Here is a 26,757-nt window from a genome sequence, read left to right as displayed (position 1 = left end):
CTATCCAACTCTGTAAGACCTATATTTGTTCATAGTGAAGAAAGCTTCAGGGATACAAAGTGAATTTCTACAGAGTATGGAATCAAATTCCAACTTCAATTTTAAATAAAAAAAATATTGATATTTTAGTATTATTGGATCTAGAATTAAAGAAATTGTGTCGGTACTTACATTTAGGAATATGATACTCATTTTATAAGGGAGATTTTGTGTTAACAAATCTCAAATTCATAGAAATGTACATACATATTTTAATTATCTAAATGGAATGATAATTCTTAGGGTAATTAACAATAATTTTGGTATAATTATAAAAATTATATAATCATGCAGTATTTACAAAACGGAGCAGTTTTGTGGTGAAATCTGCTGCCAAAGTTCATTTACCGTATTTTTATTTAATTTGTTTTCCTTTACTTTTAAATCTCGAGTACAAATTATATAAGAATTATTCCTTTACAAATACATATAACACAAATAACGTTAGAACTAATTAAATAATAATTGGACGAATGATATGAGTAAAACTTTTAGGTAAACAGGGAGCTTTACTGGCTGTAAAAGGATGAAAAAATTGCTCCTTTAAACAATATACATAATTGATTTGAGTTTTTCTACTGACATTTCTTGGTGGAACTGCATTTGAATTATAATGATAAAATACATATGTAGTTTTATTCCACTTAAATTATGTATTTTTATAATTATAATTGATACAATTTTCAGGAGAAAGTAATATTTAGTGTAAGCCTGACAACAATAACAGAAGACTTAGAAGATTGTATGATAGAATTTATTAAACAATAAATAAAGTGACAATATTTAATTTTAACTTTGGAATACCACAAAAACTTCTTACATGTATTTTACTTTACATTCGGGTATAAAAAAATCATAAAAATACACCCAATCTTCTTATGGTGAATGACTTTCTCTATGCAGGTATTTTTTATTGTTAAGATAATAAAGATCAAAGTATATAGACAGCTTATTGCACATGAAATAAATAAAATAAATTATTTACATCGATTAAAGCAAAATATTACAAGATACCATATTTTTTAACAAAATAATTAGCATCTCAATTAGTGAATTAAATAGAAGTGAGTTTAAAAATCAAGGGGAGAGTGTAAAAAAGCACCCCTGAACATTCCACTTAGAGAGTGCACAACGATAAAAAGTGAATTTTACATCTCTAATAGTAACCATTAATAGAAGAACTGTTTGAGAAAGCGAGACACCAACATAAATAAAATAGTACAATATTTTTAAGCAATATCTTATCGCTAATGAATAACATTTTACCTAAGTTAAAAAATAGTTACTATATTTTTGGAACTCCTACACTATGTTTCCTCAGCTGATATTAAACAAAAGCAAAGAGCTACTACAGTGGACCATAGATGACTTAAATAATGGCTATGAATCTCATTTCTTTCATAATAGTAATAATATACTTATCTCATAAACAAAAAGAAATAATATTATCAGTGCATTTCATTTCATACATATGGGGATGGGGATTAAATTCAAAAGCACTATATTGTCATAATCAATACTTTTCTAAACACCCTTAGTTCATTTTACATTCATTTAGTCTTTCATTACATCATTTTACTAAAGTCATAAGCCAACAGAATATATAAATTGAATACGTTTTTGAAATATCTTTCTTTGGAATACAATTGGAGTGGTATTTTTAAAACAATATTCTAATTTTTGTGTAGAAAGATATAAACCATAGTTCTTTAGTATTCAAAGTAAACTATTTTAACAAATGTTGAACTAAATTCGCGCTTAGAAGTAAATAATTCATGTAACTTGTCTGCCTGTTTGTTCCTTGTTCATTTTAGTTTCTGATGAGAAAAATTATTATGATCTTAGATTTTATTAAAACTGATCTGTCAGTAGATCGCATACCTCCATGGATACTGATTCTTTACTTGAGCGTACTGTCAACCGGAACATCTGGAAAAGAAAAAGTGGATTAAGGAAAAAAAAAATTTTTTTTTTGGGACTTTAACAAAACAGATCATAAAATTATTTTAAAAAATAAAAATGACATCCGTAAAAGTAAAGATGTATAGAAATGTTTTAAAAAAAAAAACTATAAATTATTCATGCAGTAAACACTATTTACAAAATAAATTTTACTATACAAATTTACAAAGAATATTTGAGATGGACAAGCTATACAAAATAATATCAAAGTTCCTAAATTCCACACTAGTCACGGTGGAAATAATTTTGTTTTCAAAGAAATAGAAAATTATATTAGGTGTACAAATAAGTTTCCGTCGTTTTTTATCAAAAATTGGGCATTTATTGTTAAAGAAGTATTGTCCATCGCTTGCTACTACTTTTTCCCATCTTTCTGCAGCATACGGATACCGCATCAGAAGAATGCTTCATCTTTTGAGGCTATCCCCGAACCGACCCAATTTTTGGTATCTTCTTCTGCTCAGCCAGGCCATGTGTCATCGATCGGAACAAGTAGTAGTCTAAAGGGGAAATGTCGGGTGAATACGACGGCAGGTGGGATAAATCTGCCAAAATTTTGTAATCTATTAATCCCGGTCACCGTGGAAGGGTTCTTGTCTCACAAAGCATCCATTTTTCCAAGTGGTAACATAGTTTGATTTAGAACATATTTCTGGGCAAAGATGAGATTTCAGTGGTTAAAAGCGTGCAGTGAACAAAATCTCAGTTTAAATTATTGGTTTTCGGATACAAAAGTGACAAATCGTAATACGTAACTTGACCGAAACTAAATTTGTGTTTGGCAATCGCGTGTACTCTAGTGCTAGCTTTTTAGAGAATAAAATTTTGTGCCGCCACTACCTCGTCTTCACTTATGTGTATTACTAGCAGCCAAACTTTTAAATATATAAAAACATTACGAAATATTAAGGATACTAGACCTCCTTCTCTTTTGTTTTGAACGGCACATCCCAGAACGACTTGGCAGTCATCTTGTTTTCAAATGAAAACAAGATGAACAAATGTAAACTAAAAATTATGTTTATTTTTGGATATGGGTTTTAACGCCGTCAAATTATTTTATTATTTTTTCGATACATTTCATCAAAATGAATTTCGAAAATATCAAATCTGATGCGCAATCATCAGTACTAAGAGAGGAACATCACGGCAGTGAATCCTGAAAACGTAAGTGCGAGATTTCGTAAGATCCATCTTCAGATTCGGAGTTACCGGCACCGCGGCGAAGCGATTGAGGGTCCTCATGAATCTAAGAATTGATTATCTGATGACACAAATTAAGTTGTTTTCAAATGCTGTTTTATCCAACCAAATGCCGTCGGGGCCGAGTGTACAACTCATGCCGAATCCGAGTTACCCCGGAGCTACGGACAACCTGGTGCATGACAAACATTTTAACTGATAGTTTTCAACTGAGATGAGTGAGTGCAAAATTTATTGCGAAACCTCACTCCTGATTTGTGAGTTTTTGGTTAAAAAGGGTTCCTGTCTGTCCACATCCGCCTTACTCCTTAGATTTAGCACCATGCAACTCCTGGCTCTTCCCAAAAAAAACCGTGTTAAAAGGAAAACGTTTCTGACCATTGAGAGGGCCACGACGGACCAGCTGAAGGTTGGGATAAGTGCATCACTAGCCAAGGAGTGTACTTTAAAGGAGAATAATTCAAATTTTATGTAAGCTTATTACTTTGTAGGAAAATTATATGGCATATTTTTTTATTAGCCTGTGTATCCAATAAAGCAAAAAAAATATAATGATAATAACATGCAAAGGTAAACAAACCTGAGCCTGCTTGTTTGGTTCAAGCCTCAATAGACAGCCAACTTGCTGTGACCGCGTGTGTATAATGCCCGCGCACACAAAGTTATCAGGATTAGGATCAATTCCATCCAGTAGCTGCATACCAAAGCCGAGTAGCTTAGTACGGGCAGCAGCCAAATCCATGGGACTGCTTGACTTAAAAATCTTTTGAGCGCGCTGTTGGTCTCTAAAAACATATTTAGTCATTTTCAAGATTGTGCACATAGAATTATCATAGTTCATACATATTGTGAATATCAAGAAATTACATACCCGCCCAGATTCTTCCATCTGGCAAAGAATGACTCTCCATTCATTTCGGTAGGTTCAAAGAATTTATTTAAAGTCAATGGCAGTTTCATTGTTATCTTTTGAGGAACATTGTTATATACAAAAGAAATGGACATCACAGGAGCATCTAGAATGATATAAACTCTAATCAGACAATGAAAGTTGATTTATTTATATGTATTTATACAGTAAAACCCCTAAATTACGTTTTTTAAGGGACCGACAAAAAAAATGTAAGTGGAAGGAAAATATAAATGGAGGGTAGTGAAAAAAAATAACTCAGAAAATTATTTTTTATTTAAAATTTATGCAGTCCATATTCATAAATAATAAATGTCTGTAAAACACAATAAAACATCTTTAAAACTATAACTAAAAGACAAAATTGACGGCAGTAACTTCGATTATCGATTTAACTTACCAACAAGTTGGTATAACGACAGAGACTAACTTCAGACTCTTGTGTTGTCAGTTTTCAGTGGGCATTACAATTTTATCTCACCAACAAGTTAGTATGATTAGACTAACTTCAGACTCTTGAGTTGTTAAAAACACGAAAATGGCGACAATAAATGTTCACAAAACACATTAAACTGTCTTAATGATTACAAATTTCTATGAAAAAGTTGATATAATGATATAAACTAACTTCAGACTCTCTAGCTTTCAGTTTTCAGTGCAGATTAAAAATTTCTCTGACGTTGGTTGCGGAAAAAAATATAAAACTGTGTTTTTAATGTACTAAAAAATTCGAAATTCAATGGGACTACAAAAATTATGCCTAGGGAAAACGCGAATTGAGGGGACGTAATTTCAGGGTTTCACTGTATGTCAAAATCTATGACTCGGAATTTCCATTAACACTACTTGTTGAGTATCACGAAACTACAGTAAAACCTACTTTACATGTTTTTTCAAGGGAGTAACCATAAGAGTGTAAAACTGAGGAAAATGCTCAAGTGAGGAAATTATATATGCATGGAAAAAAATGGAATTACTATGAACTAGACTATTATAGATTTGAATTTACTCTTGAGACAATTTACCCTAGTTTTATTCTTCACTTTGTGGCTCAGCGTACTTTGGCACATCAAATGAGTTTTTTTAAATTCTCAACATTTTTATGTTGATGAAAAACGTAAAAAACCTTGATTGTGGGGGAATATTTGAATGAGAATGCATGGAGAAAAAATAGGAGCTGAACATTTCAGCGTAAAAGGCAGGAAAATGTAAAATTGATGAACGTAAACACGAAAGTTTTACTGTATATAAAAGGGAAGTAAAAATAACAAGAAAATGTTTTTAAAACATTTCTTTTATTTTTAATTATTCATTAATATAGTGTTATGTTTATATTTCACACTTTGGATTTCATAAGAATTATTATTCAAATCTTCCCGCAAATGACCAACAGCGCCACTTACGACAATTTCTATAACTAAAAATCAGTCATACCAAAACAAAATAACTTAATTTCCAGAACAGTAAACTTAACAAATACCTCTTCAAGGACTCTAGGATCCTCAAGCCATTTTGGGGACAGTTCCAGGACAGCCTCGATAGGAGAAAGACGTTCTCTCCCACTGCCCGTGAACTCCGCGGCCTCCGAAACCATACTAGCGGAACCGCGTTAAACGATAATATCGCGCCATCTCTATTCTTCAACGTGCGTTATAAAGTAACGAAGTTTGATCTATACCGCGTCGTGTATCACGAGTCGAGCATAGCCTTTTCTAACTAGAGCACCGGCCGGAAGATGTAGCCATATTCCGCGCCCACTTGATCGCGCGACGACGCACGGGCCGTGCTGGTCAGCATCTTTCGTAATCCGCCCCACCCGTGTCCCCAAGGGCTCCTCGGCAAACTCTGGCTTCATCACGGGATTTCTACCACCTTATGGGCTGTTTCCCTTTATCCGCGCGACGCGTGGCCATCATGCCCGTCCATCGAACGTTATCGGACCCATTCGGGGCCCGGTAGGCGTATCAGCAACCCCACCAGCTCCTGGGGGACCTCAACGAGCTCCAGAAAGGGATATTTTCCGAACCAGCCACTTCCCACCTGTTGCAGTCTTTATAACATCTCTTGCAACCCACGTGCTTAACACGAGGCCGCTCTCCAGCTTCCCTACAACCAGGCGAGGTCGCCTTGGTCATCAGGATTCCTCGGGCATCATATCACGGTGAGATCGTTCCATAATTTCGAGCTAGCTAAACCCTTCTAGATCCGAGCTACGCGTGTATGTGGTACCCCCTTCATTTCCCTTCCCCCTCACATGTCATCAACAGAGAGAATTGTAGAACCGTATTTATGTTATTTTACAATATTAAATTGGCTCACGAGCCTTGAACACCAAAGCTGTTTTACTTATTGTGGTTTCTTGTGGCTTCGGGAGTTGATGAAGGAAGGTTCAGAGTCCTCGAACCCTTACGTTGTATCCCGAGACGGAATCTCATGTTCTCCACTGACTGGCCGGGCAAAAGGTAATTACTGAATCTCCGTCTTAGGGTAGAAAGTATTATCTCTTTCATTGCCCTAGATTACATGTATTTCCCCCCGCGTAACAATAGTTACATTAATGATAAATGTTTTTTTTTCTATTACAATCTACTTTTGTAATTTTTTAATATTATAACAGTAACTTTCCAAAAAAGAGACTAGCTCTTGTGCTTGGAGAGTGACTTACACTGTTGTTATATTTATTTAGTAATTTGAAGTTCCATTTAAGAAAGAAACCTTCGCACCTATTTAATTTGAAGTTATTTAACTTAAATACAATGAGAATTTTTTTTAAACTATGCATTATTTTAATGAATTACTTAAAAATTATCATCATTGCCTTATCTGCACTTAATAGTATAATATATTAAAAGTAGCTTTCTGTTAATTTATGTATCCTTCCTATATGTGTATATATATATATATTTAATAAGGTATTTTCTTTTAAAACTAAAATAATATTACATATAAATGAATAAATATTAAAAATATAATTGCCTGGCTTAGAATTAGGTATGTACCCTTATAAGGGTATAAATAAAGCCGTCAAGTCAGAAAACACTAGTCCAGAGTTCTGGTTTTATTTCAAACACAGAATCATATCCTTCATTCTGCCCAGACACGGAGATTATTAATATAATGTCAAAAGACTAGTGTAAATCTTTAATACAAACGAGCTTAGGTAAAATTAATTGACACAAATAGTGAAAATGTTACCTGCGTAGTCATCCATACACTCTGCAGTCAGCATTTGTTGAACTTGTGCTCCAGCTTCCAATAAGGGTTCCACGGGTTTCATTTGAACGCTCAATTTTGTTACATCGCTCCATATGAGCTCCAATCGTAAACTGGAAGTAACAAATAGGTATGTACATTATATTGCATGTTAAGCTATAAATTACCTGTTTAAATGCCAGACAAATTCAACAGATTTTGGAATGCTTTTGTGAAAGAAAAATACTGTCAATAGGGATAGTTCATAAGCGGAACGGTCTGTATTCATTTTAGGCAGTGTGTTAAATCGTAGGTAAAACATATTCTAGATATTTACATGCAAATGTTCACGTTACACTGTACCATGCGCGAGATATCTCGCTTGTGGTACCTAAAATGTTAACATACTGAATTAATTTTGTTCTACATAGTTGCCGTTTAAGATTAATGCTTGTAAATAGAAACTAGGGTAAAATGAAATGTATTTAAACATTAATTAAATACCTGTGCAATGGCGCCTGTGACTTGTTACCGTAGAATAGTCCGATACGTCCCAAATTTTGTCGAAACTCACTTTTCACACCTATCTGTATCAGATCATTTTCAAACAATACTCCGTTACTCTTAAAGATGAATCTAAAATAACAGTTAAAATAAAGCATGTATTTTCAATATGACATAATTTTTTGAATGTTACCTAATTTACTAAATTGTATTACCAATAGATAAAGTCAGACGAATTCACACAAAAAGCAGTTAAGTTTAAAAAAACTTTTTACAAAACTGTGCTTACTTTTTGGAATTGTTTTGTTGATTATTAGAGTTTCCAGTGCTGTTTCGACTGTAAAGGTCACCTAGCACATCCAGGAGGCCAGATGAATTGTTGGAGTTAGATGCTGGTGGAGTAGACAAGCCCAACAGATCAGCGCTTGCAGCACTAAAATATAAAACACACACATGTTAAATAAACAGAAAACTATTTGATTAAAGAGTTTATTACAAATCTAGCTTAAAACTTTCATTTTTACTTTTGACTTACTAAAAAATTAATATCATTCTTATTCATATAATAACAGTGAAATTTGTCCCTGCTATTCTATTTTGAAAACAAATTTTCCATCATAAGATACCCTAGTCTAAAAAAGAGCTACAGTATTTAAGAGAGTTCAAGTAAGCATATTGCCGGTGATTAGAGGATCGGAGGTGAGGTATAACTGTAATTTTAAAAAAGCAGGCCAGTAAGCTAGTTAAAAAAAACTATTCAGTTTTTCACAATGTGAATTCTGAGAACTTTAAGGCCAGAGAATATTCTTAAAATGACAGATTTTTATTGAAAAATTGATTAAAAAACAAATATTAAGGCTTGTACAAAAGAATTCTCAAAACCCCATATTCTGGTATGCACTGTGTTCTTTAGCGGTTGTAAATTTATAAACAAATACGTTTATTTCTATTTTTATATATTTTTAACTTTTTAATCTTTTTTTTTCTTTTCTATTGAATATGTTCTGTAACTTGAATTATAAAAATAAAACTTTTATTTTATTGGTTGGTTGGAAGAAATTGCCATTTGGCAATAAGCCCGCCAATGTACAAATAACATTATGTACAAAAAGTTAAATAAATAAATAAATGACTGACAGTTTGTATTATTAAAACAATGGAAGTAAAGGAAAATATTTTACCCCCATAAAAATAAAGTTTCTTTATCTTTCATTTTAAAACAGAACTAAAAGTATCTTGTGTAGAAGGAGCTTTTTGTTATGAGTGGAAAAATACCTCGAGTTGTTAGTATCATTGTGGTTGTTGGTCCCAGTGATGGATGGAGGATGCGGGCTCTTGGAAGCCCGAATCTCATTATCTGGTACTCGACCCGGCTTCTTTTTCTTCAGGACAGCTAGTATAGAAGAGTCTCTTTCGGGGAATGCTGGCATTTCCTCGAGTACTGTGGCCTGAAGGAAATCAATTAGAAAGTCAGGTTTAAAAAATGCATATTATTGCACCAAATATATTTTGTATAATATTAAAAATTATGCAGGCGGGTATGCAGTTTCATTTCCATTTTCTTATAACTGAGAAAATTTTTTTACCAAAACATCAGAGCTTGCGATAATGCTGAGTTGAAGATATTCAGAAGCCCTCTGTTGTAACTCTGCATCAGCTGAACGCAGGTTGGAATGCTGACGGAATACATCTTGGATCTGTGTGCGGATCTCGGGGAATAGGTTTACAAATTTCACATACGTGGAGAGAAGAAGAGCTCGGGTCATCGGAGAGCAGAGATGATACTGTAAAAAATATATATAAAATTTTAATTCTTAGCATATTCATTTTATTGACTGTACAAACAATGCTTTCATTTTATTTCTAACCTAACCTAACCACAGCTAATCTTCAACAAGGCCTATTGGATTTTATGGATCACTTTTTGCAAAAAAAAATACACAAGCATCCCACATCATTAAATTATTGTATTGTGAATGTCAATATACAAATTTATTTATTCAATCTAATTAAAACTTAGTGTGGCAAATAACTAAAGTAAGAAAACATGAGTAAACTAATCATTCCCGCATAGCATGTCATGCCTTAGTTTCGTAAGTTATTTGTATCTCATCCAACTATAAAACTTATCTTATTTTAATACTAGCAAAATTGTATTTTGCTTTTGTTTCGGCTATATACAAAAAAGACTGTGACTCCTGCGCTAACCACTGATAATATTATGCAAAATTAATAAAAACAGAGATAAAAAAATACATTACAAATTCCAGTCATATTATAAAAGAAACAAAACTGTACAAAGTAAAAGACAAGTTCACAAAGAAATTGAAATACAGAATTGTAAGGAGTGTATGTAGTAGGTATCTAGTTATGATTTCTAAAATAACATATACGTACAAGCTTTGTGAAAATCTTATACCTTAGAATGCAGAAGTTGGAACTGTACAAGGGGTGAAGATCTCTGATCGCCAGCAATCAGGTTACCAAACTCTCCTAGAATATATCCCCCAACCTTCACCATGTTCTCGTGGCAAGCAGGGGCTTGCAGGGCCTGGAAAAATTAAAAATGAATATTAATTAATCATATCAAGGTGTGCTTATCTTTAAAAAATGTTTACGAATCATTTAATGGTAAAAATACAAACTGTACAAAAATAGGAATCTAAGTTTTAGAGGTACATAAAAAAAAACTTTGTTTTATGAACCACTTTTTATTAACACAACCGACTAAGGAAGCTAACAGGAATCTAAGATCAGAATCAGACCGTAATCTAAGTTTTAAAGATATGGGAAATGCTCAAGTAGGGTGATCAAGAGATATACATACCTCAAATACGGTTTTAGCTGCATATCCTTGCACTTCTTCCCTATTGATGACAATCTGTATAACTCTGTACCATACTTCTTCAGACACATAGTCTCCAGCAATTCTTATCAAGTTCAAAATCACATCTACGTACCTGTAAAAAATATTGCTTATTGCATGTAGATGTTTACAAAGGTGACAACTATAACATACAATTTGAGTAATTATAAACAAACTTACCATGTGAAATCTGTGGCATATTTCTCAGCCAAAATGGCAACTTTAAGAACCATTTCTTCTCTGATGGAATAATCAGCCGTTTCTAAGTAAGCCAACATCTCCTGTACTATTTCCTCGGCATTAGATTTGTCACACATGGCGTATAGTAAATCAACAGCCTGCTGACGAACAGACACATCCTTTTCCATCTAAAATCCAATATTTATTTCAGATAACATAGGTAACGAAATTTTTTTTTTATTAGTACCTAATAATCCAGTATTAAGAAAATTTCAATTCAAGGGGATTATGATTACACTTCATATAGAAATTAAATATAAATAAGTCAAATTTGTCAACACAAGACTTGCCAAAAAGATAACTAAATAAAAACAAGTGTAACAAGTGCAATGTGTAATATTATTGTAAATGCTAATTATTTTTTGTTTAAGCCTCAGTTTTACAAACAAGTTAATTGAGTAAAGCAGGTAAAAAGCAAGCAAGCATTAGGTCTCAATACCTTCATGGACAGAATAACGACATCTTCATGTTTCTTTACAGCTTCATGGGAAAATTCCGAAGTAGCGAGATGACACATTGACTCCAACGCCAAATATCTCAGGTTAGTTTCTCGGTTGCTCAAGAACTGACCTAGCTGGTTACAAGCGCGTACCAGAAGATTTGCTTCGCTATAAACAATTTTTTTGTTAATTAAAATTAGTCAAACGAGCACTTGTATTTTATTTAAACGCATGTGCACTAAATAACACTGAAAAAATAAATATAATGTATGGTTATAAAAAAAGAAGAAAGGAAATTAATCATCATGATTGTAGAACAATGATGCATGTGATATTTTAAAACTTTACATAAGAGTGGTTTAATTTTTTTTATCGCTGTCGCAACTCGACAAGTACAAAAGTATATTCTTTGATATTTGGGTTAGTTATATACATGTATTTTTTTTACAAACCTAAAGCCTTTATAAAACCTTTTCAAGATCAAATATAAAAGAATGTCAATGTCAAATTTTTTGCACATTCATCGTTGTTCTACAATCACGACAATATGCTTGTATTTCTCATTCTAGATTTATGTAGTTGTATGAAAAATTGGAAAGAGAGAAAAGTAAGAATTTTTTAACCATTCGGAAAATGATCCTTGGAAGTGTAGATTTAAAATACTCTTTCCTCTTTTACCTAGGGAATCCATAAAAAAATTAATATATTCACCTGTCGTTATGAATTATGAGCGAGATGGCTTCAAAGAGTACAGCATTCTTGGCATTACTGTGCTGCACTTTCTTAGACTTGGGCGGCTCCTGGGCTTTGTTGAGAATGGTCTCCAGGCACTCCGATAGCCTTCCCCTCACTCCGGGCTCGTCTGCTGCTGGGGGAGAATAGTTCTGGAGAAGTCGGAGTAGCTTTACCGAAAGCCACGGCGCAGGCACAAAGTAATATGTGTAGTCTTGTAGATCTGTGTAGCTGGCTGTCACAATCTGGAAATGTAGAAGAAGGATGTCGATTAAATTAATCATTAATGATTAAAACTTGAGTGAATACTTATAAAATAATAAGACGTAAAAAAAGAATTACACATTTTTAATAGAATTGGTGGTCGACCCTTAGAAATGAAAATACCATCAATTGAACCAAATATAAACTACATACAGTAAAACCCCTGTTTTACGTTTTTCAAGGAAGCAACAAAAAAAGTGTAAAACTGAGAAAAAATTTAAAGTGAGGAAATGAAAAATGCATGGAAAAAATTAAATTTTATTAAAATATAATTATTGTATACTAAATTTACTGCAGAAAAATTGTAGGAACTGTCATGATTGGGGATTATTTATATTTACCAATGATATAATCAAAAATATTTGGTATTTTTTCAAACAAAAATGAAATGTGTTATTTTTTATAGAATTAAAAAAAAAAATACATGTATAAATAATTTTATCTAGGTACTTAACCTTAAAAACACAAAAATAAAAATTTGAATTAGCATAAAATGTATATAACGTTTTTTTCCCTAAATATTGGGAAATTTTATTAATATGGTATCACTTTTTTTAGTATGGCACCACAAAATTTCAACTGTCATTTACATACACCGCAGACTGTTTCACACTTTTATGATAACTGTTTAAACTATCTCCTTTTCACATTATGTGTGTATAACATCCAATAATATTTGAATTGCCATTTTTTTTAACTTCCTGCATCGTAATTTATTGATGAAAAGACTTTTTTCTTCCTAAACATGTGTCAACTGCATGTCACTATTTAGAAAAACGTCAAAATTAGACACTTAAACAAAATGGTCAATTACACTGCACCTACTTTGAATTAGGTTTGAGACAATAATTAACACATTTTTTTATTTATCTCGATTTTATTCTCCATTCACGTGGCGGCTCAAAAAAGTTATGAAAAAAAATCGACGTAAAACCGGGGTTATGAGAAACATAAAAACGTTAATTGGGTCCCCCCCTAAAAATAAACGTTTTTATGTTAATTTTAAAGAAAAAAAATTAACGTTTTTATGTTAGTTTTAATTTATGTTAAATTTAATGAGAATGTATGGAAAAAAATTGGACCTAAATATTTCGGTGTAAAAGGCGGGAAAACGTAAAAACGAGGTTTTACTGTAATTACGATTTTATAAAGTTTAAAGCAATCTTTACTTTACAAAGACATATTTTAATATGTACATTAATAAAATAAAAATTGATAAATCCCATGATGTAATAGCTAAGATGCTTACCTCACACAGAGGGGTTCTGGGTTCGATTCCCAGTGAGACAAGAAAAATTAAAAGTGATTTTTCTTAAGCCTGGGAATTTTGTGTTGTAATTCACCATTGTAAAGCGCCTCCTGTCATTTTGTGGTGCAAAATAATATATATTGTTACAGACTTTAACTGCAGAGTGGCCCTTCTTGGGACCGCCATCATGCCAAGATACTTAATTAGGGTTAGAGACCTCGGTATGTGTTAGAAATGTGCTGCCCCTCAATCAAGACTGGTTTTGGTTACTTACGGGGGTGGCTTTTTCCATACTGAGGAAAATAATAATGAAAGTTGATAATTAAATTTGCATTGTTTCGCCCAGCGCAGCTGCTGCTAGACTCTCCTCTCTCGCTCTCGCCCGCACGCCGGGATCAAATGGAGAGGCTCGCAACGTTAATGGTTTATAAAATGTACTCTTTTTAATAAATGATAACTTTTTCTCTTATGCTTGGCTTTAACTAATGTTCACAATCTACTCCTCGACCTGGCTTTCTACTCGATTTCGCTTCACTTCTCCGTGGACTTCGATTTTGGGTGACTCTCCCAACAGATTCCTGACCACGGCGATTAGACCCTCTGACCTGAAGTAAGAGGCCTTTCTGAAGACATCTCAGGACCTGACGAGACGCTACTGGGTCGCCTTTCATTGCCTTACGATCAGTGGCTGGGAAGGTATTACTGTGACAGCGGCGGAATCAAAACATGACACCTGTAGCGTGCCAGCTACATATATATACAAAACATTCATTAATAACTTATTTTCCGCACCCAATGGTGCATAGGGTACTTCATTGGCACATAAACTGCAGCGTATCATGTTTTTTTTTGTTACATGAAGGCAAGATGATAAGTCACGCTTGAGGTGCCAAACCAGGAACAATTCCAGACAACATTCTAGTGTGAAAACGCATTTTTTAAATAAATATTTCATGTTAACCATGTTAGGAATCGAAACTGACTGCATTCTAAGCAAATGCGGCAGTAAAAACATGACAGTTTAAGACAATCTGTTAACTATTACGACTAACAAGAGAATAAAAAGAAAAAGTAATGATTGGTTGGAAGAACTACGAATATTTAAATTTAGTTTTGAATTATTTTATTTAGCAACGCAAATTAGAAACTACTTAAATATCAAAGAAGCTTACTCGGCTTAATCTGGATACTGCCAAATTCACACATCCCTTGTATTCGTCGGGATTCTTCTTGACAAGGGCGTCAATGAGAGAGGTGGCAGCAGTGACCACTCCCATGTGTTGGTCATTTAGAAGATGGATGATTCTAGAAGTCCACTCCTCGCCAGGGATTATTTCCGGAGACGTCCGGAACAAGCGAAGCAGACACAGAGCGGCGGATTGTTTGACAACATCCATAGTATCGCTTTAATTAAAAGAACATATTGAATAGATAACAGAATAACATCATATTTTAGTTAGGCTTGAGCATATTGGAATTCAACCCCCATCAAAGAGGTCAAAAACTTATTGACAAACTGATATATGGATGAATATGAATTAAATAATAATAAGTGAAGGTGGCTTTGATATCAAAGTGGGTAAAAAGAAAATATTTATTTTTAGCGAGTTTTCACTGCTGTATTTCATTTGTTAGTTGGAATTCTACCCCCTAGTTGATGACATTTACAAAAAAGAAAGCTAGCTAACTTGACAAACGCCTCACAAAGCGCATGGAAAATTAAAATTCTAGCAACTTAATAATGACTAACCTATAACTTATTTCTAAGACTCAATAACATTATAATTGATCTTAATAACAGCTCTTACATAGTTATGTAAGAATTATTCTCTATGCAAGTTGGCTAACATAAAAGTTGAAGCAAAAGATAATGATAAAGTTTTGTTTGACTATGTAAACATTTTGCCTATTGACAAACAGTGTCGGTAGAAGATAAATATATCCAAATTGAAGGTGCTACAAGTGTTTAATTTTTTTTTTAAGAAGTTCAAAAGAAAAACAAATAAATGGAATCGATTGCTGAAGGCATGTTCAGTATTTGGTTTTATTTTATGACTAGGTTTTACTGTTATTTTTTTAAATATATAATTTTTTACTAAAGACCTGAAAATAATTTGAACTTTTTATTGGAAAAAAATGCTTAAGTACCTCTCTAAATGAATATCATTAGAACCATGTTTAACTTTCAAAGTTTGCCAACGAAAATAAGAATTTTACAACAAATACAATTCTTCGGTGTCCATTGTAATAAAATCATTTAGGACACCCAATGCATGACCAAATTGCACGAAGTCCGCGTTTCTACTGTGGACACCTGGCCCGTGTCAAATCTTAAGCGTGTCATATTTTATGTTAAAAAAAAAACCTTTAGTTTTTTCAAACTGGTGTGACTTTCCCGCAAACCGCGTGGTCAAATCAAAACTTGCGCTCTCGCCTCTATAGCCAAGCATTAAGAAGCAGATTTTTAATAATTATGATTGTTACTGTCAATTACTATCCGAGTAATGTATAATTATTGTGAATTAATTATATGAATCACAATGAGTATACAGGTATAATAAGATTAATATACATATATATTAAATTTATAAAGCAAAAATATACATATATTACATTATAATCTGTACAATGGCATTAAAAACACCAAGTTTATGTCAAATCAATACATTTTAGTTTTAATAATGAATATTCTTATGAACTTACCCAGAAACAAGAAGCTTAGGAATTTCAGTCCCGAAAGCTTCAGCCATATCTTTACTACCAATATTAGCAATGCACTGCAGTGCGAGGTTAACGTGGATTGGATTACGGGATTGCAGATCATTCTTGATACTTTGGATGATCAACTTTATGAGATCACTATTGGTGTTGACCAACACGGAGATAAATAAGTACCCCTAAAAATACATTTAAATATGCATTATTACAACATGTGAACTGTCTTTGTATCAAGTAATTCTTAAGTATTGTTTTAAGGTAACATGGGTGCATCAAAAAGGCCACAAGAAAGAACCTATTTAATCAAACAGTAAACAGTAAATAGTTCATTTATTGTGATATGTAACAATATACACTGGAACCCTGTTAAACACATTTTATTTTATAAGATTTTGAAATAACGCAATAGTAAAATTATTTTTTTATTTTTTTAAAATATTAATTTAACAATGCGTAATAGTAATACAATAATTATACTATTCGTTATTGGAATGCCCTACATCGCTCTTTTACTTACCAGGAGTTAACATATTATGATAGTAATATAGAATAATTATTTTGAGGTCATGTTGTATTAAAGAAAAAAAATATTAAGTATTTTGAGGTCATGTTGTATTAAAGAAAAAAATTAAGATACAATAAACAGTAAACCATTTAATTTTTTTGAAATCCCCAATTGATTTTTATGCAAGGAAACCCATCTAGTATTGTTCATTTTTAACCAGACTTTTTGTATACGGTACTGTAGCTCCTACGTAAAAAAAGGTTCCAGTGTATTTATGTTACGATACTATTATAGATAATTATTTTGTAATAGTTTTGTAATAATTACAATAAATTAATCACTTAGATTTTAACTACAGAAATCCCTGATCACAATGATAATGGTTAGTGGAATCTAAACTTAAAATTGTTTTTTTCAAATTTGATTATAAATGCCATGTAGCACTGAACTGATATTAATGTTTTCCAATATTTTAATGAAAAAATCAAGCTGCTCGTTTTTATAGAAATGTTCGCCTCGTGGTCTAATGGTCAGCGCATTTGCCTACCATACGAGAGGTCTCTGATTCGATTCTGGACACGGTTGACATGTGGTATTTTTTTAATAAGGTGTTTTTACACTCAAATATTTCATAGTCCCTGGACTGGCAGCTGAAGCATAAGACTGATTATCTTACCTAAATGTAATCAAAATAATCAAGATACGGTGCGGTTGGTGTACCCACGCAGTGCCTTATGCACCATGAGGTGTGGAAAGGGAATTATAATTATCATTATTGGACATCCACATTGGTTTTTAAAGTAAAGTATCAAATTATTTGGTGACAAAAAACTTACAATTTGTTTTTCCGAGTACTTGTTGGATGAAAGCAAATTGACGGCTTCCATGTGGCCGAAGTCAATATCATGACCCAAAAGGAAGATAAATAGCAACTTGCAAACATACTTCTTCTTCTGGTATCCATCTAATGTTTTATCTCCTTTGAACTTGCTACGGATGTTAGCTAGCTCCTTGTTGATTCTCTTGATTTCCGCCTCTTTACTCTTGCCTATACAAGAAACAAAATAAAATGATTATTTATTGTACCAAATACGATGCTATCAAACATGGCACATCTTAGAACTCTCAAAATCTCAACAGTTTATGAACAACACAGGCACATGATAATAAAAGTTGTAAAATTCCTAGCTCTATACCGGTGTATCGAGTAATTACTGAAGCGGGTAATTACAGAACTATTGAAATAGCATGTATTCTTAACATATTACGACAGAGATGAAGAACATTTTAGAGAAGGGAATATAGAAGTCAAAGTTTATGACCTGTCATTGGCTGGTTTAAGCGGTCACTTTACACACTGTGTAACATCCACCATTCTGCCTATATATGAACATCTATATTCTTTTAATTCTTCCCTTCCATTTATCGATGTTTGTAGAGTTAAAGAGCTGAAACCTTAATTGATGCGAGTGAGTGAGATTCAAATATATTCAGAATGATGGGTGTAACACAGTGTATAAAGTGACCACTTAAACTACCTAATGGATTATGACATTGCCATTCTTTCATAGATTGACCTTTTTCTATCAGCAATTAGATTATCGAGTGCACCATTTATGTCAGATAAATTAACTCCTAATGTGTAACTAGCTTATGTCATTCCACACATTATTGTATTTCAATTGGTTTACCCTTAAATAACACAACGACCTAAAAGTAATTTTCTGTTGCAAGTATGCACTCACAAAGTGCAGTGTTATTTTTATTCCACATACATACTGTACTACAATACAATAGGCCTAAAAATAACAACATAAATGGGGGCATATTTTCACAAACATGTAAGCAAAGGCAGTTCATGCAAAATAAACATTGGCAGTAAAGGGAATGAACTGGAATGTGTTGAACGTGCAAGAATCCAACTAGCACTATGTACTTGTATACATATTTAACCTTTCTGAGCCCGAATGTGAAAAAAATTCCTTGAGCTCCTGAGAGGGGTACAAAAAATACCCCAGTTAAAATGCTATAAATATGATTTTCATTTATTTTTTTAAAATGTAATTATGATTGTGACAGTAGTGTTTATAAAACTGTTTCATAATATTTTGAGTCATCTGCAAAATTCATATATTTTATCATAAAAAACTGATGCAAGAGGATGCTACATGAAATCGCGCTGCACCCGCTGTGACACCTTGAACAACACTGATCTATTTTGTTTGATTCTTGCACTGCGTTAGCGAGGCAGTACAGCAGGAGGGGGAATGTAAAATGTAAAGCACGAAATCCGAATTTTTGTGGTTATGACTGAAAAAAAGCACACATGCAAACTGAGCAATACATCAAAGATTATTAAACTGTAGAGGGATGAAATGTAATGTTTGCTGTTTGCACAGGGGGAAAGCAAAGACAAATGTGAATTATTATTGAAAGAATTGGGCAGAAAAATATTTAAATAATTTTGATACATTCTTAACATTATGTAGTAGGATTATACCAAAAAAATTAAATCAATATGACTAACAAAAAAGTTATTGAAAAAATTTGCTACCTAGGGGACCCTAGATATCCCCCTTAGGCCTGGAAGGGTTACGACCATTACTAGATGCGGTTTTTTTTTTTAACATAAATATTGTTTTGTTTTTTCAACATGCTTTTTGTTATGAATATTAAACATATTTAAACAGAAGGAAAGCAACAACATTAATAGTTATATCTTTAAGGCAAAAATGCAGATAATATAACTTAATTTAACAACACATTTATCAACACATAAAACAAACAAAATAATCACAAAACACATTTAAATACAATGGATTTAGTAATGCTATGTCTTTCTTGGTCTTCTTCGTTTTATAAACCCATATTTTTTGTCATTCTTTTGCTCACCATTGGCTCTACATGTCTTCTTAATTTTATAGATAATGCTTTTCTAAGCTTTTGGCTTGTCTCAGAATTTTGTGACATTAGAATTAGAGGCACTTGTATGTTAAAACTATAGTATAAATTGCGGTTGTCATGAAATATGTTTATAATATTGCGATATGATGGGGCAATTTTTAAACCTGATTGGTCCTTGTGTGTATTTCAGTGTATTTTATGTCATTCCTCAATGAGGAAGTTAGTGCTATGAGAAATTGGATACAAAAAATGTTTTCTTACACCTGGTAAAAATTAGAGCATTCTTTGCATTGCAAAAAAGAAAAACTTTGAATGATGTCACTAGTTCTTCTGAATCAAACAATAATAGTGTTGAGATAGATTTCCGGTTTACGGGAAGCCGATTCACCAATGAGCAGAACTCACAGAAGAGAACTTGTGAAAATTACAAAATTTTAACAAATTAAAATCAGAAAATATAATATGTTATGTTAGCTTAGTTAGAATTTAAGTTTACACATAAAATTGTAAGGCGCCCTGGGGTGATTTTTTACAAAAATGGCACTATATAAATCAGCTAACTATTATTAATTACTTCAGTTTTATGTGAACTATAACAATTTTTTCACTACCTAAGTCTTTTGGACTGACAGATATAGCTGTTGTTTCCTGAATGAGAGACGTAATTTTGATGACTATGGAAGTCATTTCGACGTTTGACGACATTTTGACGACTATAGCCGGCATAACCGCGAACGTTCTAAAATATTGTTTTAAGTCCACACATATTTTTTAACACATTTGTAAAAATATATGAAAATGGTTTTAGTATAAAAAAAATGTGCAGAAAATACGTTTGAGTCGTTTCAAATATACCTATGGACAAAAAAAATCACACTCACCTGCTATCCCTAACTCCCAGTTTACCTGACTTTATTTCTTAAAAAATGATTTTATTATTTGACAATTGCTTCTGTGTATTGCTTAGGACTACACAAGATACAAATTGAAAGTTATTACATTTTTAAAAGCTATAGCTTTGATATATTAGTCTTTTATAAGTTACGTCTGAAGAAACATCGCTGCAAAAATATGGGAAGTTCGGGTCATATTTCTATCGTGATAGAATTTAAAATTACGACTCAGTCTAAGGAAAATATTTTGAATTGAGAATTTCCTCATAGAATCGGTTTCTCGGAGTGTTCCGTGAGGCATTCTCAAAAACATTTAGTGAAACTGGCTATCTGGAGCGAAAAAGGGGAAGTGGTCGGCAGCGCATGCCAACTGTTAGAAAAGATCAACAGGTTGCCAAGTTTATAAACTAAAATCGTTTTCTCACTGCTGCAGAATACACGGAGAGATTTAGTCTACATGCCGAATTAAATTCTTGGTGAGGAGGGTTTCCAGATTATTGGAACAGCGATTCCAAGCAGAAGTCCCGCAAAAAAACCCCTTCTAACAGAGAAAATTAAGAAGGTTCATCTAGATTGGGTGAAAATGCACCGAAATTGGACGACGGATGATTGGAAACAAGTATTAATCTCCGATTAATCTAAATGTTGTGTTTGGTCTAGGTGGAAAGATTATAGTCCAGTGAAAGATTTCATCCTAAATATATTGTCCGAACTGCAAAGCATTCACCCTATGTCATAATATGGTGATGCATGACATGTGTTTCCGGTTGAAACTTGAGTTTAAATACGATCAATATATTCAAATACGTAAAAAAACATCACCTACTATTACCTATGCAAAAACGTCGCAAAATAGCTGATATAATTTATCTATTAAAAATTGCCTCTGGTTTAATTGACTGTCCTGAACTACTATGCAAACTCTGTATTAATGTTTCTCCAAAAGTTCTTAGGAATAATCTTCTTCTTCATATTCCTCTGTAGTCAGCGCGTTTGCCTACCATGCAAGAGGTCTCGAGTTCGATTTCCGAGATGGTTGACATGAAATATTTATTTAAAACTAAAACACTAAAATATTTCATAGTTCCTGGACTGGTACCTGAAGCGTAAGACTAATCATCTTACCTTCATGTAAATAAAATTATCAAGATAAACTGCAACGGTGCACCAATGCAGTGCCCTATGCACCATTAGGTGCAGAAAGGGAATGATGATGATGAATTCAAAGAATCTTTTGGAGTTCAATCACCAAGTTGGCCTGGAAACAGCCCGGACCTTAACCCAATAGAAAATTTATGGGCAATGTTGAAACAATAAATGCGAAGAAACGGGCCAAAAACGCCCAGGAATTGATTAAAATCCTCCACCATGTTTGGGAACATGAAAAATCATTGGATATTATAAATAATTTATAATTGTCAATGCTAAAACGAATTTCGGAGCGTAATGTGTTTTGTTTTTAGGTTTTTCTGTTTAAAATATAGGTCTGTTTACCCTTTACACAAATCTATTAAGCAAATGTAATTGTTTACCAGGGCCAATAAATACACAGCACCATAAATCAATTATGTCGGGTACAAGAATAACTGTAGCGAAGCAGGGGTGGTATTCTAAATCTTCTCTACCCCCTAGAGTGGTTAATTTGGGGATTTTTCTTTTTGAATACCAAGACACTTTGCTTCATATAATGGCCACACTGATGATTAAACATAACATGATGTACAAAGCTGAGTAAAAAAAAAAAGAAAAACACAAATACGGTTTGTTCAATCCAACCTAATTAAGTATTTTGGGTAATACTCAAGGTCGCAATAATGTTCTAAATGAAAATCATCATGTTTGATTCACATGTTCGTATCTATTTGACGTTTAATCATCAACGTGGCCATCTGGCCAAGCAAAGTAAAGTGTAAAAGCATGCAAAAAATATATAAATTCCTAAATCAATTAGAGTGATTCCCCTAGACAGTCTAGAGGTAGAGGAGATTCGGAATAGCACCACAGCTGTATTTTACAAATAATAATAAAATGCTGCCTACCTCAGAAAACGTATTTACAAATTCATTTACTTAATAATTGTATTAGATATCTTTGTCACTGTTTTGCAAACAGAACATACTGTATACTTTCGGCTCTATAAAATGCTCACATTCGTAAACTCAAATTATGGCAATGATTGCAAAATGAGTTCAGATGTTTAGATAAATGAATGCTTATGAAGGAAACATAAAAGTTTTCACAATTATTTAATGGAACCCGGGTATTCACTTTTATTAAGTGAAAATTATCGAATTTCAGTTTTTTTTAATAGATATTCAATAGAGAACTAGGCTACACTGATTTTCATACTTGCAGATGTCAAAATGAAAAATCTTAAGTTTAGTTGCTACCAATTTTTAACTTACAATTTCTTATGTCTGCAATGAACACCGCCAATCCTCGCATCCCATCACCCCGAACAGCAGGCATCTTGGCCTAAAATAAGATAGTGATTAGAAAACTCTATCACATTGTAACATGTACTGACAACACAATGTGTAATTGAAATACACTTCACTAGACGCCCACAAGTTGTATTCAAGCCGACGATTTAAAACCTTATCAACAATTAACACATACAAATATGCAGACATTTAGCAGATAAGCTAAAAAATCGGCCAACACCACAATATTGAAAAAAGAAGGATACTAAAACTACATTACATATTGCAAATAACCACACACACAGTTCAATTTTGCTTTCGCACTACCAAATAATACTATTTATAGAGTGACATTTTGAAAAAATACTACTCAATCATACAAAATATGACAATTGCGATAGGTCCGTTGTTCATTAAAAGGAACCTCCCTCTGACATTTTATCGGTGGCGGAATACTGGAATAATAGTTAGTTTAGAAAACCTACCTATTAAGCAAACACCAGCCTATTATATTCCTTGGTTATTTGATTCAAATTACGCCGACAATTTCATTTAGTCCGAACCAGGGAAAAGTGAATTCGTCAATGACAAATTGACAGTCCTGCAACTATCACTACGGCGGCTCACATACCAAGCGGGATTTGACCACGCAGCCAGGCACGACCCCAATTATAAAGAAAGCAAAATATATCCTTTCTTGAAAACTTCACCGACTCATCCGATAAATTGAATATAATTTGATTGATTAACAATTCAAGGCAGGGCTCTACCGGTTGATCTGGCTTTTAATTTTAATACATTTTTTGTCAGAATATATATAAAATCAAATAAGATTTTTTTAAAAGGTACCTACCTAAACCCGTTTAAAAAAATGACGGAGTCTAGTTTTTAAACTTTGATTTACCAAAATATTTTTTACGAGATATAAAAAAAAGAACATGATTTATTTTTTACATGATAAAAGACTTTAAATTAAAATTGAAAAACCCAAAATAAATTAATCTGAAAATGATTCAAAACACGAGAGCTGTTATTCTTATTGTTTGTAGAAGAAGTATAAATTTCAATTTTTTTAGATATTAAATAAAACTTGACTGGCTAAAATATCTCTTGGGTGTTTGGACCAACACTCAACCAAATCTATAGCTACTTTATCCATCCGACTTCATATTTCCTAACACCCCACACGTAACAATAATTTTACGTGTGAGTGGTGGAAAATTCTATTTTCAGTACACAAATAACATTGTGGGAGTGAAATGCTTCCAACACATCAAATTAAAAATCGAGCTATGCCAGTGTCTACTCAGACCACGGTCTCCATACAAGGTGTGCCATCGTCGTGAGACCGCCAGCTTCTCCACCAGTTTCCAGCATCACGTCACGCCTCACTATCAGCAAGCTAGAGGAATTGTTTACCTGCTTCCTACCGCTACAATATGTGGTCCACTCTTTAAATTATCCTCCTCGGGACGAGGTATTTCTTTACACCTCGTCCCCCCCTTAGCAGTGGTTAGTGAGAAAGTTTAGTGCTACCGGAAATTGTACATGAAAAATGTTTCTTACACATGTTTTTTTTTAAATTGACTAAGTTTGATAGCATATCAACAAATTTAAAAAAATAAAAAACCGATCAACAAAATCTTTGAAAAAAAAAAGTTCCATAGAATCTATGACAAATGAAATGTTTATATCATTTATAGTATCTGAAAAAATACCAATTATTGAAATATTAAATTCCAGGAGAAATAAAAAAAAATACCCCTTTTGACCGCAAGACCTTCATTAACTCTTTTAGCCCGTGTGTGTATTAAAATACTCACAAAATTTATTTTTTTTTACTCAAGTGCTTACCAAAATTAAAAAACGGTGAAATATTTTTTTTAATAATTACTGGTATCAATAAGTACGTCTCTATTTTCTCTACTTATGTTGGTAGTCATCATAGTCAGCAGTTCCTGTCATCCTTCTTAAATAATATTTCAAGGAAGTTTGAAATTAGATACTAATATTTCAATAAAATGTAACTAATTTGACTGAACATACCTTTTGTAAAATAACAGTTCATATATGTTTCATGAACGTTGTCTATTTATAATCATAAGTTTGAGAGCCTACGTTCATTAAAAATGAACGTAAAAAAATATTTGGAATGAAAAAAATACTTTTTTTTAATCCTAAATTTTCTAATAATTCGTTTCGTGCATAATAAAGAATACGGTTTACTTTTTTTTAATTTCAACTTATACAAGGTGTTCTTTAAACCCTCTCAAATCCGAAACCACGATGATCAGTCTGGGAAAGATGACATATTGGCACATTAAAATAAATTTTTAGAACGAATAAATAAAAATAAATAAAACAAATGGTTGTTTACTTCGGTATGGGTGAAACGGGGAGGGAAGAAGGGGGATTTCGATACACCGCTAACAGCGCGGCCATGCCCCCCCTTGCTTCTCCCCAGCAGAAGTAAGCAACCAGTTGTTTTCCTTTTATATAAGTTTTTTATTTTATATCAGATTTTTCTTAAATCTGGAAGTTTTCTTCAAATACAAAAAAAACTTTTTTAAATTTGCAATTCTAAAAAAATGAGATCCATCTAATCTTTCAAATTATGGGCTTACATGCAATCAATAATAAAAAAATATTTTGATTAGTCAATGTACCGTAAGGCTTTCATTTAGGACCGGCAAGAAACATCTGAAACAATTGAAAAAAGTTAGAAAATTGTGCAACCAAGTTGTGGTCTCATGGTAGTGTTGTGGACCAACGGAACAAAAGTACGAGGCTCAAATTATACTCTATAGCAACTCGATTCCCATTTTCTGTCACAAGTTACATATGACTCCGGGGAAATGTTCGGAAAATTGATGTATTTAGGTATATAATAAGAACTCGATTATTTCATTTAAAAAAAATGATTGAAAATACATTGAAAAACTTGGTTCAAATATTTGGATTGTACAGCTAACCCCGAAATTTAAATTGAAATAAGCAAGAACTACTTGTATTTTTAATCCGTTAAGTTTAATCAGTTTGACAGCATGAGTATGACAGCCAAGTGCGGATGAGTTTTTATTTTGTACTACATACACAGATTACAGATATCTTTAGATAGGAAACTATGGTACTATATCTAAGCACTTTGGGCGTCGATCGCAGCGCTGTTTAGTGTGGCATACAAGAAGCTTTGACGATGGCGCGAAAATTCAAATCACTGCGTTGCATCGTATATTGATATTTATTGTACAATATCAATACAAAATTGCTTAATTAAATACAAGTATTAGCACGCAATTTAATTTTTCTGTCCTGTATTTAAAAAAACAATTTTATATTGATATTGCACATTAAATTTATTATGGAATAGGAATACATAAATAAAAATTTAAAAAAACATTTTTAATAGTTTTATTTTACTGTTAAAATAAATCCCTCGATTCTATTAGAAAGAATCGAGAAAGAAAACTGACACTCGTAAAATAATATTATATACATGTGTGGTTAGTATATTGGATTATCAAAAATAACAAAATTGTGCAGCATTGTGATCAGCATTGGATCCCTGCTATTCCTGGATGAAAAATATTTTCTTCGTGAAGATTAAGAGACATGGCATCAACAATCACCATTCTGAAACAAAAGAATATTATTAATGGTGGATAATTTATTTTATTTCACATTGACATTTCTAGGCTGCTGCTTAGGAATAA

General features: G+C 32.7%; 1 protein-coding gene across 1 annotated transcript; it reads right to left on the bottom strand.

The window, feature by feature from the left end:
- Positions 1–71: 71 nt before the first annotated feature.
- On the bottom strand, positions 72–23,852 carry AP-2alpha (adaptor protein complex 2, subunit alpha). Its single transcript, XM_088239386.1, has 18 exons — positions 23,530–23,852; positions 23,027–23,096; positions 17,661–17,872; positions 16,305–16,498; positions 14,774–15,005; positions 12,068–12,333; positions 11,356–11,524; positions 10,857–11,044; positions 10,638–10,770; positions 10,230–10,361; positions 9,397–9,594; positions 9,086–9,258; positions 8,100–8,243; positions 7,811–7,942; positions 7,310–7,440; positions 4,076–4,220; positions 3,785–3,989; positions 72–1,968 (listed from the first exon to the last, which is right to left on the bottom strand). The coding sequence occupies exons 2-18, from the start codon at positions 23,088–23,090 to the stop codon at positions 1,891–1,893; spliced, it is 2,796 nt and encodes a 931-aa protein (XP_088095512.1). The 5' UTR covers positions 23,091–23,096; positions 23,530–23,852; the 3' UTR covers positions 72–1,890.
- Between the last annotated feature and the right edge of the window lie 2,905 nt (positions 23,853–26,757).

This window comes from Micrasema longulum, unplaced genomic scaffold, assembly GCF_059751315.1.
Source record: "Micrasema longulum isolate JH-2025_06_02 unplaced genomic scaffold, ASM5975131v1 h1tg002148l, whole genome shotgun sequence".
Lineage (NCBI taxonomy): Eukaryota > Metazoa > Arthropoda > Insecta > Trichoptera > Brachycentridae > Micrasema > Micrasema longulum.
This window is presented reverse-complemented; position numbering and strand designations above follow the sequence as displayed.

Coding starts and splice junctions, on each gene's coding strand:
- AP-2alpha (XM_088239386.1), bottom strand. CDS start 23,090: ATGCCTGCTGTTCGGGGTGATGGGATGCGAGGATTGGCGGTGTTCATT. Junction 10,771..10,856: donor TATGCCACAGATTTCACATG/GTAAGTTTGTTT, acceptor TATTTTTTACAG/GTACGTAGATGTGATTTTGA. Junction 7,441..7,810: donor TCACAGGCGCCATTGCACAG/GTATTTAATTAA, acceptor TGTTACTTCCAG/TTTACGATTGGAGCTCATAT.